We start from the raw sequence: 19,471 nt of genomic DNA on the forward strand, positions 1-19,471 counted from the left end.
TCCCAAACCCAAGAGAGCGCAGAGGAGCCGTTCGGCAGGAAAAGTGATGGCAACGTTCTTCTGGGACTGGCAGGGGGGTATCCATGTAGAATTTCTGACAGCTGCCAGAACAGTCAATGCAGCTTATTACTCAGACCTCCTGGCAACAGACGTGAAGGAAAAGATTCGATCCAAGCGGTAGTGAGGTGGAAAGCGGGTAGCCTTCCTTCAAGACAATGCACGCCCCCATACTGTCAAAACAACAATTGAAACCCTCCGGAAATTGAAATGGAACCTTCTGACACATCTGCCGTACAGTCCCGATTTGGCACCAAGTGATTTCTACCTGTTTGGAAGGCTCAAATCAGACTTGCAAGGCATGCGGTTTGTAGACAATGACGCCGTCATCCAGAATGTTCGGGAGTGGATACACCGCCAACCACAAAACTTTTTTGAAAAGGTCATCAGGATGCTTCCAGAATGTTGGAAAAAATGTGTTGACTCTGGAGGGGAGTACGTTGAAGACTGACATGTGCAAGTAAGTGTTTGGCAATTTTGGTTAAAAAAAAAAAGATCAGTCCCGGTCATATTTGAACGACCTTGTATGAATTTCAGAATTCCTTAAGAACATGTGTCTATTATTTACAATATTTATTTACAATAAAGATTAAGCCAAGCAAGAAACCAGCATGAAGCAGGTAGTGAGCACACCTAGCTATTTGCTTCATTCTGGCTTCTTGCTTGGCTTAATCTTCAACCCTGAAGATGGAGGCAACATATTTCTTCAAAGCATCAGTTGATTTTAAACGGACTACATGACATTATATACCAGAAGAGAGAACTCATCATAACCATCCCTATGAAAACCTCAAATCTTACATAATACATTAAAAGTAAAGTAAAGGTATCCCTGTAACAAGCTGTGGATGCCCATAGGGTTGTGGGACATTGAGGCTCCCACATTTTCTAGGCAATCAGCTCACATATGGTGGTGAGGTTGTCACCCTTACACACCGGCCAGCCACCTTTTAACCCCAGGATAATTCCTAGTACTCATTTCTGTTAGAGGCTGAGATGACTCCATGATCACAGTGCGGCTGGAAGGATTAAGTCAACTGAAAAATCCAATGACCTCAATGGGAATTGAACTCATGAACTTCCAGCTTGTAGCATGGTGCCTCAACTAACTGCGCTACCATGTGCCCCCACATACTACATTCAAAAAGTGTAAAATTGAAAATAAGTGAAAAACAAACAGCACTTGCTATATGTTTTGCCTCTCTCAAGCTTTGGCAACCTACATTTAAGTTTCTCTACATTTCAGTAACATCTATTGGAGAAAATGACATTCATGAACACAGTAACAACAGCCCATTATTTGTCAGCACTGAGCACTGGCACAAAGTTAACTTCAACTAATGACAGGACTCACAGTAAATATTTGTAACTGAAATTGGTGAAGAGTATAAAAATAATGGAATTATAAAGTTACTTTGGTCAACATAATACATAACCATTAAAAGTTAATTAGACCCCAAAATAACCCCTTATATGAACACAGTACACAGTACTACTTACACAGGAATTGGAAATGAGACATGGGCTTCACGTTCAGCCTGCTTTACTGTCTGGTAAAGAACCCTTTGTAGCCACTGGATAGGAGGCTGGGTTGGTCTCAGAGCCAGTCTGGACACATTGGTGAAGAGAAAACATGGGAATCGAACCCCAATTCTCCAGTCATCCAGCCTCTTGCCTAATCACTATACAGAATGACCTATCTCAGATCTACATAACATACAATGATTATATATTATCAATTACAAGATCAAAGTTGGGGAAGCCAGCTCAAGGTTTGTGAAAGGTTGATTCTAAAGGGATCTTCATCACAATATTTATTGCATACTTCCTATTATCCCCCTTTGACAAGGACTGGTCTCAAGTGTTTATACAGCTGTAGTTATACTGACATGGGTTGTCCAATGATTGAAGTTAGCTCTTTCTAAGGGACCCAACAGAGTTGGTGTCTCCCCCCCTCACCTGAGGACGGAAACAGAACCAGTTTCCAAAATTATGAGTTCTCTAGTTTTCAGAATACTGGATGATGGACACAGTCCAAAAACCTAATAATTTTGATTGTGAAAGGTTCCTTTAAAATCTTTTAAGAATTATTTTCTGGATATATGACATTTTGGTAATCAAGAGAGTATAATACAACCAATATTCATTGTCACTTTTAAAACATATATGCAACTGTTCTTCATGCAACATGTATATATCCATACATGTTGGATAGACTCACATTTTAGCAACTTGATCCCCTTTACCACAGAATTTTGCTAATTCATCAATCGCTTCCTCCTGTATAACTGTTGAATCAACATCAAAACAAACAGCATCTGCTATCTTCCATATGGCTCGAACCTCCTCTCCAGCTGCCATTTCTGTAGTCTAGATCAACGAAGTCACTACCATAAAAGAAATAAATAATTACATCCCACAATCAACATTAGAACTGATCCATCAGCATATAAAAATACTGTGTCCACTGCAAATTATAAGTTGTTAAAGTGGAATAAACATTTCCTGATGACTGACGAATGGCCTCTCAAATGTTCACATTAAATTTACGATGACATAAACCAACTTATAGACCGTGTAACAATTATTCGCCTTTCTTTTACATCATTATCACCTCTTTCATGATGTCACTGCTAGACGCTGGCAACAGAGTCTTCTATATTTAGAAAACGCCTAGCCCTTATCATTACTGGACAAGGCCCAGGGTCACACTTAACAGCCACATCAGTGACACGATACACAAACCACACTACAAACTTTACTGCAGCTTTTTATCCTAATCTTGAAACAGGCCGCCTTCTATCCTGTTTCGTGCATTTTCGTTGTAAACCCTTGCGCTCGTGTATGGCTTCCTCATTTAACGGGAAGTGGCCAGCAGACTTGTATAATTTACGTCATGGCTTCCTATCAACGAAGTCCATAAATCCATACGATGTGACCCCCTACAATACCAGTTGTTTGAACGATAATTTACACTGTGAACATTTCCAGCTACACAGTTTAAATCTGCTTAAGTTAGACCATATCAAGGTTAGGGTTGGTAAGCGAGTAACTGACATTGAAACTGGGCATTCTTGTTCTTATACGAGCCGGGTAACATTATAATCCATTATAATCATAGTACATGAGCGTACATGAGTAAGCAACGAAATGTATATCCATTTTTCGACAATTAACTATGACCACTATAACATAATTCCTGCGTCTTCAGCACCTCCAATGACAAACCAGGTTTCGTTTGTGCATTGAGCAATCTACCGGAGAAAGCGCAAAGTTCCGGAACACCTTCCTCATTTTAACTTTAAAATCCTGAAGGATAGAATTATTCAGAGTAGTTTATCAAAGCTGCCGGAAAGTTGTTTGCGCATATTTTTCGTAATTAGACCGGCTCTGTGGTCTAGTGGTCAGAGTTCCTGGAGGTAACAGATTTTTCTGAGAAGTAGTGGGTCTGGAACGGGATCCACTCAGCTTCGTGACGTTAATTGAGGAGCTATTTCAAGGAAATAGCGGCTCCGGTCTAGAAAACCGAAATTAACGGCCGGGGAGATTCTTATTGTAGAAAAAATATTCTACATACAAAGCCCTAGGTAATGCCCATCTGGGCCTCTGTAGCATTCTTATAAACATCTTATTCTATAATAGCGGTAACCCCGCGATTCTTAATATACGTACGTAGATCTTAACTTAAATCTGAGAGTATACTGTTAATAACCAGTACAATTACTTCTTTTACTTTTATTACATTTGTATTTTTTATAAATATAGGAATGTTGTTTATGAAGTAACAGACACCTTGCAGAAATCTTTTCTCTTCTAGCCTTAAGAGCTCTATAACCGACTTTGGGCATTCTTTTTTTGCTGTTCCTTGCACTGACCACGCGACACCCTGTATCCGCTAAAGTTGGCACTAACTTCACCAACAAGCGGCAGTGGCTCGGTCAGTATAGTTTGCTAGCTAAATCGAACCACAGTTTGTCTGTTTTATATTATATTGTATTATATTAGACTGTAGACTCATAGTCTAGACACACAACACAACAGGAGGGGGCACCAAGGACCATGAAATAACACGAGTGTATAGATGTGACTACACATCAAATATTAGAGTCACAAAAAGGAAGCACAGAAGTTTTCACCAGCAGTTTTACACACCTGATAATGACCAATGTTGGTCAAAACATGTGGTGCAATGTACAGAAAACTTTTAAATAAGATTTAAAAGATGCATTGTGTGTAGGTAAGGAAATTTTAAACAAGTTTTAGCAGGATGTGTTGCACATAAGATGATGAATCAGTGACATTGTTGAATAATGCACATATTTCTTTGAACATTTGGTATCACAGGTAATGTGCATCACCACTGTTAGTCTTCTCCAAACATTTAGATAAAAAATACTCATTTTTTACTACGATGGTGTAGTTGGTTGAGGCACTATGCTACAAGCCAGAAGGTCGTGGGTTCAAGTCCCAATGAAGTCACTGGATTTTTTCAATTGACCTAATCCTTCCAGCCACACTATGGCCCCGGAGTCAACTCAGCCTCTAACATAAATGAGTGCCACGAATTAAATAATTTTCCTGGGGAGTAAAGCGCAGCCGGTGTGTAAGGCTGACAACCTTACCACCATCTTTGAGACAATTGTCTAGATAATGTGGGACCCTCAACGTCTCACAACCCTATGGGCCTTCACGGCCTGTTACAGGGATAGCTTTACTTTACTTACTCATTCATGACTACAGACCTATGCTTAAAATGGTCATCATTATATAATGACTGGGAAGACATAGTTAAATTGTAGGATTTGAGAAAATTCTCACAGCAATGGTTGTGAAGGGTTCTATCTTCAATCTGCTTGTTACTTGCTTCATGCTGGTTTCTTTCTTGGCGTATTCATGGATCCTAAAGATGGAGGGAACGTATCCCTCCAAACTGTCTGCTAACTTTCAGCAGACTACATGGCATTGTATCCCAGAAAACAGAACTTTTCGTAGTTAGAGTGTAAAGGCATTATGATTTACATGAACTAAACAAAAAGTTCTTTCTTTTAGGATAGAATATTGTCACATGTTAGATTGATTCTTGATGGGGTTTTGGTTTGGATATTGGATTTATTGACTATTTATACATAGGACTCAGAACTACAAGCAATACCAGTGGTGCCACCACTAATCTCCACAATTCACAAATCACCACAGCACACACTAAGTCTTTTCCAGCCTGCTGTGACTTCACCAGCTGTAACAGCTTCTAACAGTGGTTCAGATTCCTCTCTCAAGTCCTTTCTGAATGATGGCGCTCTTCAAACTGTCCCTTTTCTTAACAGCCTCCCATACAGAACTCACTTGGTTGCCCCAGTTGTCTTCGTTATAACTCCTCGGCGTGGACTGCATAGACAACACCGTTGGTTCTTGTATGCTAACCGTTGCTGCAGGAACGTGTTTACTGAGCCATTCCCTAGCTGCAGCATCTAATCTTGCTTATTAAGAATCTGCTGCCTAGCAAAAGGCATTGTCCCACTCTCTGTTTTGCCATCATTGCCTAGAAAACAGTGTTCTTTCAGAGCCATTCGCTAGCAACAGCTACGAGGGTCGTACTGAAAGTCATGAGCAACAATTTTTTGTAAAGTAACATGCTTTATTATTGACAAACCAAATACACCACCTCAATCTACAGACCTTCCTTTATTTTTCCACATAATCACCACCTCTTTGTACACATTTCTCTCAGCGTTCTGGAATTTGAAAATTCCCCTTCTGTAAAATTCCGTTCCAACCATCCAAAAACACTGACGCACTGCTTTATGAATTGCCTCCCTTGTCTCAAAACATTGTCCACGCAGATGTTCCTTCACAAATCTGAAAAGATGGTAGTCGGAGGGTGCCAGATCAAGGCTGTGAGAGGCGTGTGGAAGAACTTCCCACCCCATCTTTGCCATTGCTTCCAATGTGAGGCGAGTGGCATGGGGGCAAGCGTTGTCATGCAGGATGATGATGTTTGATCCCAGACGTTTATCGCGCAATGCACGATGGAGCTTGTGCAGCATCTGGACATAACGAGCAGCATTGATGGTTTGCCCAGGTTCCAGGAATTCTGCCCGAATAAACACCTCTGCATCCCAGAAGACTGTACCCATCACCTTCGCAGCTGATGGCACTGTCTTTGCCTTCTTTTTTGATGGAGATTGCAAATGGTGCCATTCTATACTCTGCCATTTCGTTTCAGGCTCGAGATGGCGAAACCAGCTTTCGTCACCTGTCACAATACAGAGCAAAAAACCATCGCCTTCATGTTGATATCTCTGCAGCAGTTCTGAGGTGATGGCTTTTAGCTGACCTTTGTGGTCTCTGGCAATAACCGCAGGACCCAACGAGCACAAACTTTCCTATAGCCCAAGCTTTCAATCATCTCCTGTACTGCACTGTGCCCTATTCCAAGTTTTCGAGCTACTGTGTCCAGTCACATGCCTGTCATCTTCAGTGATCTCATCCACTCTTTCCTTGTTGCATTCAGTTGAGGCTGTTCGAGGACGACCGCTCCGAGGCTCATCTTCAATGCTGGTATTCCCGTCTTTAAAATATTTCACCCATCTTCGAACATCGCACCCATGCACACACTTCCATAAGCAGGCTGAAGTCTCTGGTGAATTTCTGCAGCAGGGATTTCCTCTTTCACAAGAAATTCAATGACAGCACGCTGGCGAAATGACATGTGATTGTCGGCCATTTTGTTAGGAAAATACTGGTCACGTGATGCAAGCTATTGTCGTCACAAGACACTCAAGGTTAACACAACAGCTGGTTCCACCTACCACCATACTCTCTTTTGTCTGTTGTTCCCAGGTTGCATGCAAAAAAAAAGCTGCTCATGACTTTCGGTATGACCTACGTATTTCTCTGGCTCCACAGCTCTTGCTTTGAGTAAATATGCCACAATATCATGTAGTCTGGTGAAAGTTAATCAGCGTTTCAAAGGTACATACAGCCTCCATCTTTAGGGTGTAAGGGTAAGTGAAGCAAGAAACCAGCATGAAGCAGGCAGCAAGCAGAACCAAGCTAGTTGCCTGGTTCTTCTAGTTTCTCACTTGGCTTTACTCTTCGAACTTGAAGATGGAGATGATAAACACTGGGCTATCTCTGAACTATATAACGTTACAACTCAAAAGATCACACTCTTCATTAATCTTGTTATTTTATTAATTTACAGCAATACCTTGCATAGTCCGGCTTTGATCAGTCCAGATTCACTACAGTCTGGTTTGAAAATTTCAAAACAAACTAAATTTTAATTGAGCAAAATTAAAATAAATTCTAAAAAATTAGTACACAAAATTATTTTTAATACATAAGTGATCAGGTTTTTCCCTTTATACAGTCAAGTCTCTTTTTGTGCGGTTTATTTTTATGTGGTTTTAAAGTTATGCGACATGATACATATTTCAATTTTTTCTGGGGTTCCCCATTGTATATGTACCTATGCTGAGGTCGTTTGTTCTTGAGCTCTAACAGCTATCGCTGGAGGTGGTGGGAAGAGCACAATGGAATTTTGGAAGAGCTAAAACATTATCAAAAATATAGGCGAAGCATGGCATGAATTAACGACAAGCAATATGAGGGCAGTATGGAAACATATCCTATGACATTGTGCAAATGATTTCATTGGTTTTGAAACTCATTTTGTTGAAATCACTAATAACATGAATGTATAAGGGGTGGGCCTTCCTGGCCCTTGCACCACGACCACAGTGATCTATTGTGCCTTCACTAATAACATAGTGGAAATTGGACAGCAACTTGGTTTCAACGAGTTAGATTCCATCAATGTAATTGAGTGCATCAAATCGAACACTAATGAACTAAATAATGAAACACTTATTAACATAGATGAACAATGGGCTTATGAAGAACGGGAAGACAACTTAGACGACAACGACTGTGTTGAAGTGCCTGCACGAGAATTAACAGCTGAACAACTATCAAAAATTATTGTAATGGTTGAAACCTTGTCAGAGCATATTATGGAAGTTGATTCCAATATGGAACGTAGCCTTATGATTCACCGAACAATAAACAATGCAATTCATTGCTACAAAGAAATGTATGAAGAGAAAAGGCCAAAGAAGAAAAATGTGCAGACATCAATATTGCAATTTTTTAGAGAATAAAAAATGAATTGCAGAAAACATATTTTTAAAAAAAAATATAATAGACATCTAAATTTATTAATCGCATTTTATTTATTGAAAAACGGAGATTTTTTTAACCAATTATCGTTTTTTGTATGTATTTAGTTCCTCGATTAGTCCAGTTTCAAACAGTCCGGGATATTGGCGGAACCACTTACCCAGACTAAAGTACATGCCGGTAACCAAGAAAGACTGTGCTAATGGACCTACATATATTGAAATTGGCTCATATAAATTTGAGGTTGTGTGTAATTTCACTTACCTTGGATCAGAAGTTAACTGTAAAAATGATATCAGTGATGAAATAAAAAAGCGTGTACTTGCAGCAAATAAATGTCTCCATGGCCTTAGGAAACACCTGAAATCCCAATTAATACCCAGGAAAACCAAAACTATGATGTATAAAGTACTTATAAGAATGGTGCTATCTTATGCCTCTGAGATGTGGTCACTGTCAAGATCGGATGAAAGACTGTTAAGTATATTTGAAAGGAGGATCCTGAGATATATCTTTGGACCAGTGGAAGAAAATGGAATATGGAGGAAGAGGTATAACCATCAGCTATACAAACTATTTAATGAACCAGACATTATTGCATTTATAAAGGTGAAAAGGCTTGAATGGGCTGGACACGTAATACGTGCCAGCGAGAATAGAACCATTAAGAAAATGTTTAACACTAAACCAGAAGGAAATAGGAGAGTGGGAAGACCAAAATTAAGATGGGAAGAATGTGTGTGGCAGGACATAAGAATTTTAGGTATAAAGAACTGGAGGAATGTAGCATCGAATGGGGAAGAATGGCGAGCAATCCTGAGGAACGCCAGGGCTCACAAAGGGCTGTCATGCCAGTGATGATGATGATGATGATGATGATGATGATTACCCGGACTATGTGAGGTATTGCTGTATATTCTTTGAACAGGTAACATATAACATAAATACATTGAATGGCCTTGTAAAGTAGAAACAGGATATGAAGATAAATGTCATCTCAGGTGTGTGACACTGCAAAATCCCATACACTGTTACCAACATTTGGGAGGTTTCATCTTCAGGGTACCCTGGAACAGTGGTAACAATCTATCATGCTTCAAGGTGTCAAATCACAGAAGGAGGGTTGGAAATCGAAACAGATGCAGGTAGATGCTTCATTTTGAGGAAGATATTTACATTGCCTTACAACATCATAACTATTGTACTCAACAATGCATGTAGGAATAAATTCAGAAGCCTAATTTTAATAATTTACTTTTAATAAATGGTGATCATTCCCTGGGCTTTTCTATTGACCTGCAGCATCTACTAAGTTATGAAAAGTCATTCCCACCATGCCCAGAAGAGAGTAAATCTTCATGTTACAGAGACACAAGTACATTCACAGAAGGTACTGAAAGAATCAAGATCCATTTTAATACTAATCTCTCATTTGTTTTGGTGTTCTCAATAGCTCCTTTCAACAAAGTTCACCAGTAAGAACATCCATAAACATGTTCTGAATGTGAACTAAAGCCATTTTTAGAAGTAATATTAACATAATTCCTTATTTTTGTATTTTTTTTTATGTTCTCCATTATCAAATGCTATTTAACACTCTTATCCTGGAGATTAATAACATATACCAGCATTAATATTTACACTAAAACCTACTTTAAGAAAAAATATTTCATACAATAAATGAAGAACATCAATAAACATTAATTCTCTTATGGTGCGTGATAATAGCTGTTTCATTATGTGAATATTATGCTATCCATTGTCCACTATCTACAGCATATTTAAAATGCATGTTTTGGAAACTGGATCCATTTCCACCATTAGAAGTAACGGGGAAAACAATCCTGCTCAGTTGAGTCTGTCAGAAGAAGCTTGCCTCAGTCACTTGCCCCACTTAACATGATGACAGAAATGGGTCTGGTTTTTAAAACTTGTTTATATCATGCATAGTCCAGACAGTGAACAATGTCCAACATAACATTCATATAATCAGTAACTATCCATTTATTTACAGAAAGATGTGTTCCATTTGAATTAAGGATTGTTTTCTTCAGGAAGTGATATGATAGGTGACATATGCATAATCCCTTCTTGAGAGAAAGTGTGTTCTACTTCCATTGGCTCATCATCTTGTACAAATTCATAAACTTCTGGCTCAGTAGTAACTGTCTGATTATACATTATATTCATGTTGGCTTGCAGCTTCTGAGACCCCTGCTTAGCGAACATTTCTTCTTCAGTCTGCCGTTGCAGAAATATTGCAGACCTTGATTTTGTTGCAGTCTTATGTCTTGTATGATCTGGCTTATTAAGTGGCTACAGAAAGAAATGGAAAATATATGTACACAGATTTTATCACATCCCAAAACAATGAAAAATAGCAATCTATAAAATATATTTTAAGCTGGTAAAAGGTAGAAAGGTAAAGCTGTCCCTGTAACAGGCCATGGAGGCACAGAGGTTTGTCAGACGTTGAGGGTCCCACATTTTCAGACAATCAGCTCACAGATGGAGGTGAGGTTGTCAGCCTTACATGCTGGCTGCCCTTTACCCCCAGGAAGATTCATTGTATTCATTTCTGCTAGAGGCTGAATCGACCCCAGAAAGGAAAACCTAGCCCTGTAACAGGCCATGGAAACCCATAGATTTGTGACGCATCAAGGCTCCCACATTTTCTAAACAATCAGCTCTCAGATGGTGGTGAGGCTGTCAGCCTAACACACCAGTTGTCCTTCACCCCTGGGAAAATTCCTGTTACACATTTCTGTTAGAGGCTGAGTTGACCCCAAATATGAAAATTTAATGCTGAAACGTGGGCCATTACAAAGAGGAAAAGAGAGCAAAATGTGGACAATAGGTACAAAACCTTTGAGAAGTACTGTGAGAGAAGAAACTAAGATGAAGCAAAAAGAAATCAGTAAACTACAGAGACGGAGCTCAAGTCACTGTATACATGAAACAGATTTGCCTTCATGGTAAAAAAGAAGCTACTACTCATCAGATGCTTATGTAAGGAAAAAAAAAAAGATGTAATGTAACTGAATCTTATCATCCCAGAAACTAAATGATCTGAATAACTCTCGGAGCTATGGGTTAATGAACTCCCAGATGCAGATCATGTGGTTCTAAGTTAATTGCCCAAATTGATTACATTGTGACACATTTCTTCTATGTATGTTATAGTGCAGTGAGAATTGGAGTGTATAATAATTCAGAGAGACTTGTATAGCTCCCATGTTAAAAATATGTGAAATCTACTGCAGATAGAGTGAACAGATTCATGTGGAGAGATTGTGCATTGTGTAAACCAGCAATAGTGTAATAAGTAATTGTAGTTATGACCTGTAGTTTGTTAGTAAAACCAATTACCAATCCAAACCACGTCTCCAAACATGTTACAATATTATTCCAAACACATATAACTATGGCTTATTTTCAGCTTGTATGCCCTAGTATAAGTGCCAGTACTCTGATGGGTACTGGTCAACTTGTCAGAGAGTGCTTCAGTCTTGAGGCTAAAACTGAGCATGAGAGTAGCAGCAAAAGAGAAAAAGTAGGGCTTATAATGCAGTTAAGTTAAAGCTGCAAGAAATTAAAGTTGTAAATGATTGGAGGGTATTTTGTTGTAAGAAGGGGACAATAATTTTTTCATAGCTGGGTGGAAGGGAAGGGGGGGGGGGAAGGATTCAACCATTGTGACACATTGTTAGTTTCAAAGCTGGGACATTGTCAGTCATCTATGTGACATATTAAAAATCCAGTGTTTCAGAAAATGATAAAATACTATAGTTTTATCTCAGTATGGAGGCACAGACTCTGAAACATTTTAAACAGAACAGTACAATGACTAATGTCCATAAATTAGGAAGGTTCGCCCTCTGACCTCAAGCTGAAAGTGGGGCCTAATCCAATGTTTTCATTGCAAGAAGCTGCTATTAATGACTGGATTAATTATCGTTTTTACTGTAAAACTTGGGTGTCCATATTAAAAAAATGTGATGCATCAGTGTCAAAAACATTCAGAAATTAATTGAAAGACATCTTACTACAATATAAAATGTAAAGCTATCCCTGTAAGAGGAAGTGGAGGCCCACAGGGTTGTGAGACATCAAGGTTCCCAAATTTTCCTAGACAACTGGCTCACAGATGGTGGTGAGGTTGACAGTCTTATGCACCAGCCACCCTTTACCCCCAGGAAGATTCCTGGTACTCATTTCTGTTAGAGGCTGAGTCAACTCCAGGGCCATAATGTGTCTGGAAGGATTAGGTCAATTGAAAAATTCAATGACCTCAACAGGAATCAAAGCCGTGGACCTTCCCACTTGTAGCGTAGTGCCTCAACCAACTAGGCTACCATGATGGATGTAAAAAAATTCATACATTTAAGACAATCTGAGTGGAAAAGTGGCCAATTTAAGGTTCTTGTGCTGCACCTTGCACATGATGCAGTCTGCAGACCTTTAACAACATTTCATAGGAACCTGCTGCTCTAGCTTCACATAACTAGGAAGTTGTGAATGGAAAAATGGTACTGATACAGGGGCTGGTGGCACTGGGAGTGGAGCTCTAAATGAACCAACAGGAGTAATGCAAATAGTCTAAAGTATGTTTGACCCTTAATTTTCCATTTTCCAATGCAACATGAATGGGAGAAATAATGGCTTTAAGAGTACCAAAAGGAGGTAGAAGGAAAATCTGAAGGAATAGAATATTGGAACATTAGCCCTTTAAAAGCCTTTCCCAAGGACAGAATGAATAGTAGAAAAAGTAATAACAAGGGCTGATTTGGCAGACAGCAAAAACGGGGAAAACATGAAAAATCAGAGCAGAGGAGAAATAAAATAAATAAAAACAGGGGGATCTGAATGAACAATAGGAGATGAAGAAAAACAATGAGAACAGAGTAAAATTGGGCTTACTCCTCATCCCTGAAAAGGAAGCAAGAGCTTCTTCCAAAATAATTGTAATGATCTACCAGACTACACTGAGTTACTGCCCATAAAGCGGCCTCCGTAGTCTAGGGGTAACATTCCCACCTCATGACTCAAGGTACACGGGTTCAAACCCGGTGGGGGTTATGGAATTTTTAAGGGCAGAAAAATTCAGGGAACAAGTCCTCCGGGAGGGACTTTAAGCCGTGGGTCAGGTGTCGTAGATTTACGGCACGTAAAAGATCCTCATGTCTCTAGGAGACCTCTGAGCAAAGTTAGGCAAAAGTTTCCCGCCCAAGTAGTTTCCAATGTCTCCAGTAGATGGGGAAATATCGGATACCACTGCCAGTAGAGGGCCGGCCTTGCTGGCTGAACGGGGCTGATAGCGAGCAGCAGTATCGGAAGGGTATGGCAAGTGGTAGAATATCAAAGGGGGACGTACAGTAGACTATTAGTTGCGGTGCATGGGGAAACCCACCCCCTCCAATAATAATAATAAAAATAATAATACTGCCCATAATCTGCACGGCCACTACAATGAGATTTCATACGTCATAAGGTCAGTTTAGATAATATATCTCAACTGTGATCTACCTCATCTGTTACTTCTTCCTGAACAGTGATATCAGTTTCAACTTCTGTTGCATGTTTCTCAAGGACTTTTTGGGCAACCATCTCCTGAGGAGTACAGCATCTTCTGTTTTCCTGGTGTTGAAGAGATACCAGACTGTTACTTGCAGGCATCTCCTGACTGACTCTCTCTAATGTATCAAGCAACTACAGGCAATATACAGAAGAAAGTATCAATTTATTGCATGTTTATAATGAAATTTTACAAAAATGCATCTGCAGGTTTCATCATGTCTGCCTGAACATCCATCCATCTGTTTGCCACACACAACTCACTAATCACTGCTTAGATTTTCATGAAACCTGGTGTTTGGGTGTTCTACTAAAATTTGTTGACACATTTCAATTTTGATTAAAATCAGACAGCAATAATGTACATTTTACAGTAAGATCTGCACACAGTTCTAAATTCATCTCAACTATAACCCAAATGGATTTCACTACATATGTATCAGAGTGAAATAAGGTTTAAATAAAAGTTGTAGAGGAAACTGAATCATATATCTTATGCCAACACAGTTTTTTATAAGTCTTGGGATTTTTTATAATTCAACAAAAGATACTTTTTTTTAATTTAGAGGAAATAACAGAAAAAAACAATTAAGCATCTTTATGTTATGCATGAATTTCCTAGCTTGTACTGTCTGGAATAAGCAATGTTTATTTTCTAGGGCACATCCAGTTCATTAGCTTTGTGCAGGAGAAAACAAACTCCATGTAAGCCAGCACTTCTTCCAAAATTGATGATTCCTTGTTAAAGAAATTCTTTGTAGTTGATAGAATACATAAGTTCGTTTTGTGTTGAGCCCACCACTGGACCCTATTCTGAGCCAACTGAATCCAGTCTCTTCCCTCAAAACCAGATTCTTTTGAAGATTTGTTTTAATATTATCTTTTCATCTACATCTCCCAAGTTGTATCTTCCGTTCAGAGTCTCTGATTTAAATATGAGAATTTATCAGCATATCCATGTATGCTACTTACCCTGCCAATTTAATCCTTCTTGATAATACTAATGTTTGGTGATGAGGAAAAATTACAAAGCTTCCGTTGATGTGAATTATAAAATTCAGCACAATCAAGAAAATATTTGGAATACGGAAAGCCTACCTCTGTTGCCCCATTTTCTTGATCAGTGCAGCCATCCTCACTTTGAGCTTCGGTAGCATCTGCCTCACCAGAATTAATGTAGAAATTATGCTTCAACTCCTCAAGTTTTTGGGCAGAAAGCATCCCACATTTTACACATTCTATTACAGTAGATGCTAATGTATAGTAATTATGCATCTCATTGTTCTTTGCAGATGATCCAAATGCCTGCAAATGAATAAGATATAATTAAATATACCGTTCATTTAACAATATTAAACATCAAAAACTGATCCTAAGAATAATGCTGTTTCTGGGACGTCATGCCATGTGATCTGGTAGATCCTTGCATTTCGGAGGAACTTGCTGTCTCCATCTTCACAGAAGAAGAGCAGTAGATCCTTATTGACATCTTGGAGGAGCAAGCTGCCTCTATCTTCAGGGCAGAAGACAGTAGATTGTTTCAAACATCTTGGAGGTGAGTACTACCTCCATCTTCAAGGTATAAACTGGTACATTATGTTTCAGAGATTTATCTTCAGGGTATAAAATGGTAAATCATGATGTTTCAGAGTAACATACAGCCTCCATCTTCCAGTTCAGTTACTGGCATTTCAGAATAGCATGTTGCCCTCACCTTCAGGGTAGAACTGAAGTCATTCTTCTACCCTGAAGATGGGGACAGCATATTCCTTTGAAACACTGGTAATGATCTACCAGACTACACGATGTCACCTTCCAAAAGAAAGTAATCTTCATAGACACCACTAAAAGACCCTCAAATCTTGGACGATTCTATATATTATTCCTCATATTAAACATGAAATAGAGCAACTCAAGCTCATATTATTTAACTCAGAACTTTATTCATACAAATATATTTAGAATTAAGAAAACTGTCATAACCCTGTAAATAACTCAAAGGATCAGAGTCCTTAAAAACTGATATTTCTCAGGCAATGAAGAAATTCCCAATCTCTTGTAGAACCTAAAACTTTATTAAAGGTAAAGGTAAAGCTGTCCTTGTAACAGACCATGGAGACGCACAAGGTTGTGAGACATTGAGGCTCCCACTTTTCCAGGTTGTGAGACATTGAGGCTCCCACTCTTCCAGACAATCAGCTCACAGATGGCAGAGAGGTTGTCAGTCTTACGCAACAGCTGGCCACCCTTTACCCACAGAAGATTCCTGGCATTCCCTTCTGTTAGAGACTGAGTCGACCCCAGGTCCATAGTGAGACTGGAGGGATTAGCTCAATTGAAAAATCCAACGACTTCATCGGAATCAACCCGCAACCTTCTGGCTTGTAACACAGTGCTAAACATTATCATGTGTAAAATAACCCCTACATTTATATTGAGGAACTAAACGTTAAAGAATAACAACATATGCTAAGCATGACACCGCCACATGTAAAGGCTTAAGACAAGTGGTATATGTAGATACCTCCATTCTTTAAGGGATTAAGAGAAACCGCATAACCAACCACTTGGCCCACCTGGCATTCAGGAGAAAAGAGGAAAAATTGACAGCACTGACTCAGAAGTTCCTAAAATTCGGAATGTAACAACCAGTGACCTAATTGGATTGTTTTACAAAATTTATAGATGTGGACACATTTTCACCTTTCTTTGTGACGATAACTTCTGCGCAAGCTTCTTAGAATTGTTCAATATAAGTTCTGGACAGGCCAATACTTGAGCAAGGTGAAGACCATAGTTTTCCACTTGTGTTACACCTGGTAGAAGCTTATGTGTGTACACCAATCGATCCCGGCCCAATTCTGTACATTCCCACAGAGCTTCAAAATGGTGACTGAAAGGATTAGAATTATTAAAACAAGACAAATGGATGCTATTTGTATACAAAATATATTTGAAAATATGTAACATAATTTGAATAATTCTACCAAAGCAAGGAAGCTAGTATAACTCAAGTCAGTATTGCAAAAGGATGCAGGCAGGATGTCCAAGGAATCAAGATTCGAGTCCTGGCAGGTACAGGTTTTTCTTTTCTCCACAGCATTTAGAAGACTGTGGAACCCAGAAAGCCTCCTATCTAAGGCGTACCAGGGAATCCTTCCCTGGGGTGATATAGCTGGACTGTGAAACTGACATCTCACCTTCATCTTCTGCCTAGCTTAAGAATGAATGAAGCTATACCTCCACTCCCCTGCAGATCTTCATTGTGTGTAGCTTAATTAATCAGTTTTAACTACCACTTTTCACAGATGATGAACATATATATCTCAAACATATCTCACTACATATTTAGTCAAGTGGAAAATGTTTTGAATAAAAGTTGCACAGAACAATGAATGACACTTCATTTTCCATACATCATGTGGTTTTCAAGACATCTGAACAAAAACTGGATGCTACACATACAACTGTAAGTTCATATTTTCAATAATTATCATGGTCTCCCAGTCACATCTGAGTCCTGGATTATCTGTGTTTTTCAATTATTAATGCATCTCTTTCCCCATCATTTGCATGGATAATCATGAGTATACTATAGTTCCAAATCAATTTATATTGTAATGATTTCCATTTGTATTATATTAGTTTAAAATATGTCTGTAAGGCTAACAACCTCTACAGTCCTCCACTTTATAGTGATTTTTTCAGGCATTCCGTACTTAGATCTAGGCAACATTTCAAAAGGTGTGATGCTGATCTAATTCATGCTTTGAGAAACACATCACTTGTTGCATTATTGAAAGTTAAATAGTTATATATAATTTTCAGAGTTCTCATAAAAGCACCTTAGAGACTGCACTTAGCATGTGAACTGTAGTCAGGGGAATGTATGTAAGGGGTGGGCCATAAAAACCAGTCCCTGAACTGCGACCTTCAATGATCTATTGTGCTTAGTCAGGGGCATAGTCCTAAAATTAAGAGTATTAAGTTGATCTTGCATGCAATTCCATGTTGAAAGTAATGAAATGAATTATCATGATATAAGACCATTATTACTTAATAATAGCTTTACACTTTTAAATGCAGACCTGTATAATACTATATTATGGTGACCATTTACACTGGATAATCATTTAATTCACATTGATAATCTTTGAGGTGCAACTTCTTATCATATTCATATTCATATTTTTATTGGTTCCAGAAATCCACACGTTGCAATACAGCCTCCAGATACAGAACAAGTCAAATTATTTGTATAAAAGTCAACAATACTATAATATTTAACTACATACACAAATTGTGTACATGTCCAACTTACCATATAAAACTATATTAAAAATTTAAGACAACTTAAATACCCCAACATAGTAACCAATTCAATCCATTTCACATCAATCAATCAACCCATCCATTCTTCCTTCTTCATCAAATCACTGTCATAGGAAAATGTTCCCTACACGTTAAACATACAGTAGTTCAATTTCTGTAATTAAAAAATAAGTACCCCCCTTTCACAAACATACCATCTTTAATTTAACATATATTCCTCTACAGAATAAAACGTATGTTGTACCAAATATGACCTCATTACTTTTTTAAACTGTCTAATTTTTCCTATCTCCTTTATTTTATTGTACAATTTTATTCCCATGTTCAGTACTCCTCTCTTATAGGCATTTGTTCTGCAAAACTGAGCATGGAGATTTAACTTCTGGCATGTATTGTGATTATGAACTATGTTATTTTGTTCTAACTTTTCTAAATGTAGTTTCACATGGCATACTATTCCAAATATATACATACATACAAGGTAGTGGAAGTAAGTTTAAATTCTTAAAAAGTTGTCTACATGATGCTAATCTACTCACACTACTAATTATTCTAACAATTCGTTTCTGCAATTTAAATATAATTTCACTTTTTGGGTCGCTACCCCAGAAAATTAAACCATACTTCAAATAAGCATGGAAGTGAGCAAAGTAAATACTCCTTATAACATGTCAGCTTGTTACATCCCTAAGGGATTTTATCATGTAACAGACTTTATGAAGTTTTGAGCTTGAAGTTCAAAGACAGGTGGAGTGCTGTGTTGTCATGTATGAGTATTGTAGCTGTTTCTTCTGCAATATGTTTCGACTTTGGAAGGTCACCATCACATAGCTTATATATGTAGTTGCTGCACTATATTGTTTTTTAGTTCTTTGTCCCAAAATTTTGTTAAAACTTGGTTAAAATTAAGCCTATGTTATTATTAAATTCGGTTAAAACTAATAAAACCTTTTTTTTAATATTTAATTGATGTTTTATATTTCTAGGTTTCTGTTATTTCTTTGATTGTATTGTGTTCTGTGTCTGTGCATACAGAGTTTGTTTTTCCATCGAGCAGTTTTGTTATATGTTAAGGTGCTGAGGTTCAGAATGACATAGTTTAGTGTGGTTTTTGTGAATTGTGGATGGCTACTGCTAGTGTTGGGATGATTTCATGAAACATCCATACTTCAAGAGGCTTCTGCGTCAGAGAGGTCACAAATAAAACAAGTACTGTAATATTACTGTTAACTATAATTATTGCATAATCTTGCTTGGTTTCAAATAATACCAATAAACCTATATAAAAGATGAGTTCAAACATTTTTGTTACAGAAGTATCTATCAT

At 38.2% G+C, this 19,471-nt stretch overlaps 2 protein-coding genes and 1 long non-coding RNA gene across 7 annotated transcripts in view; 1 reads left to right on the plus strand and 2 right to left on the minus strand.

Annotated features, from left to right (window-relative positions):
* LOC111862926 (phosphoserine phosphatase) overlaps positions 1 to 3,304 on the minus strand; it is a 19,851-nt gene extending 16,547 nt beyond the window's left edge. Inside the window, exons 1-2 of one of the 3 annotated variants that reach the window (XM_023848793.2) lie at positions 3,192 to 3,304; positions 2,279 to 2,444 (exon numbers count right to left, since the gene is read on the minus strand). In XM_023848793.2, coding sequence (XP_023704561.1) covers positions 2,279 to 2,418 — 140 coding nt within the window. In that variant the 5' untranslated portion in view covers positions 2,419 to 2,444; positions 3,192 to 3,304. The other 2 variants (XM_023848792.1, XM_023848794.1) reach the window with 2 other exon arrangements.
* Positions 3,305 to 3,576: 272 nt separating this feature from the next.
* Positions 3,577 to 19,437, plus strand: LOC111862939. 2 transcript variants are annotated; one of them, XR_004512853.1, is made up of 3 exons: positions 3,577 to 3,644; positions 15,105 to 15,367; positions 17,121 to 19,437. It is a non-coding gene; the product is annotated as an uncharacterized LOC111862939 (long non-coding RNA). The 2 variants fall into 2 exon arrangements; XR_002842512.2 differs by lacking the exon at positions 3,577 to 3,644 and adding an exon at positions 3,996 to 4,294.
* The window catches only part of LOC111862938 (mutS protein homolog 4), a 44,466-nt gene continuing 34,385 nt past the window's right edge, over positions 9,391 to 19,471 (minus strand). For both annotated transcript variants that reach the window (XM_033750860.1, XM_023848808.2), the window contains exons 16-19: positions 16,516 to 16,705; positions 14,911 to 15,117; positions 13,765 to 13,947; positions 9,391 to 10,554 (exon numbers count right to left, since the gene is read on the minus strand). In XM_033750860.1, coding sequence (XP_033606751.1) covers positions 10,273 to 10,554; positions 13,765 to 13,947; positions 14,911 to 15,117; positions 16,516 to 16,705 — 862 coding nt within the window. In that variant the 3' untranslated portion in view covers positions 9,391 to 10,272. The remainder of the gene's footprint in view (positions 10,555 to 13,764; positions 13,948 to 14,910; positions 15,118 to 16,515; positions 16,706 to 19,471) is intronic.

Source organism: Cryptotermes secundus, unplaced genomic scaffold (genome assembly GCF_002891405.2).
Source record: "Cryptotermes secundus unplaced genomic scaffold, Csec_1.0 scaffold697, whole genome shotgun sequence".
Taxonomy (NCBI): domain Eukaryota; kingdom Metazoa; phylum Arthropoda; class Insecta; order Blattodea; family Kalotermitidae; genus Cryptotermes; species Cryptotermes secundus.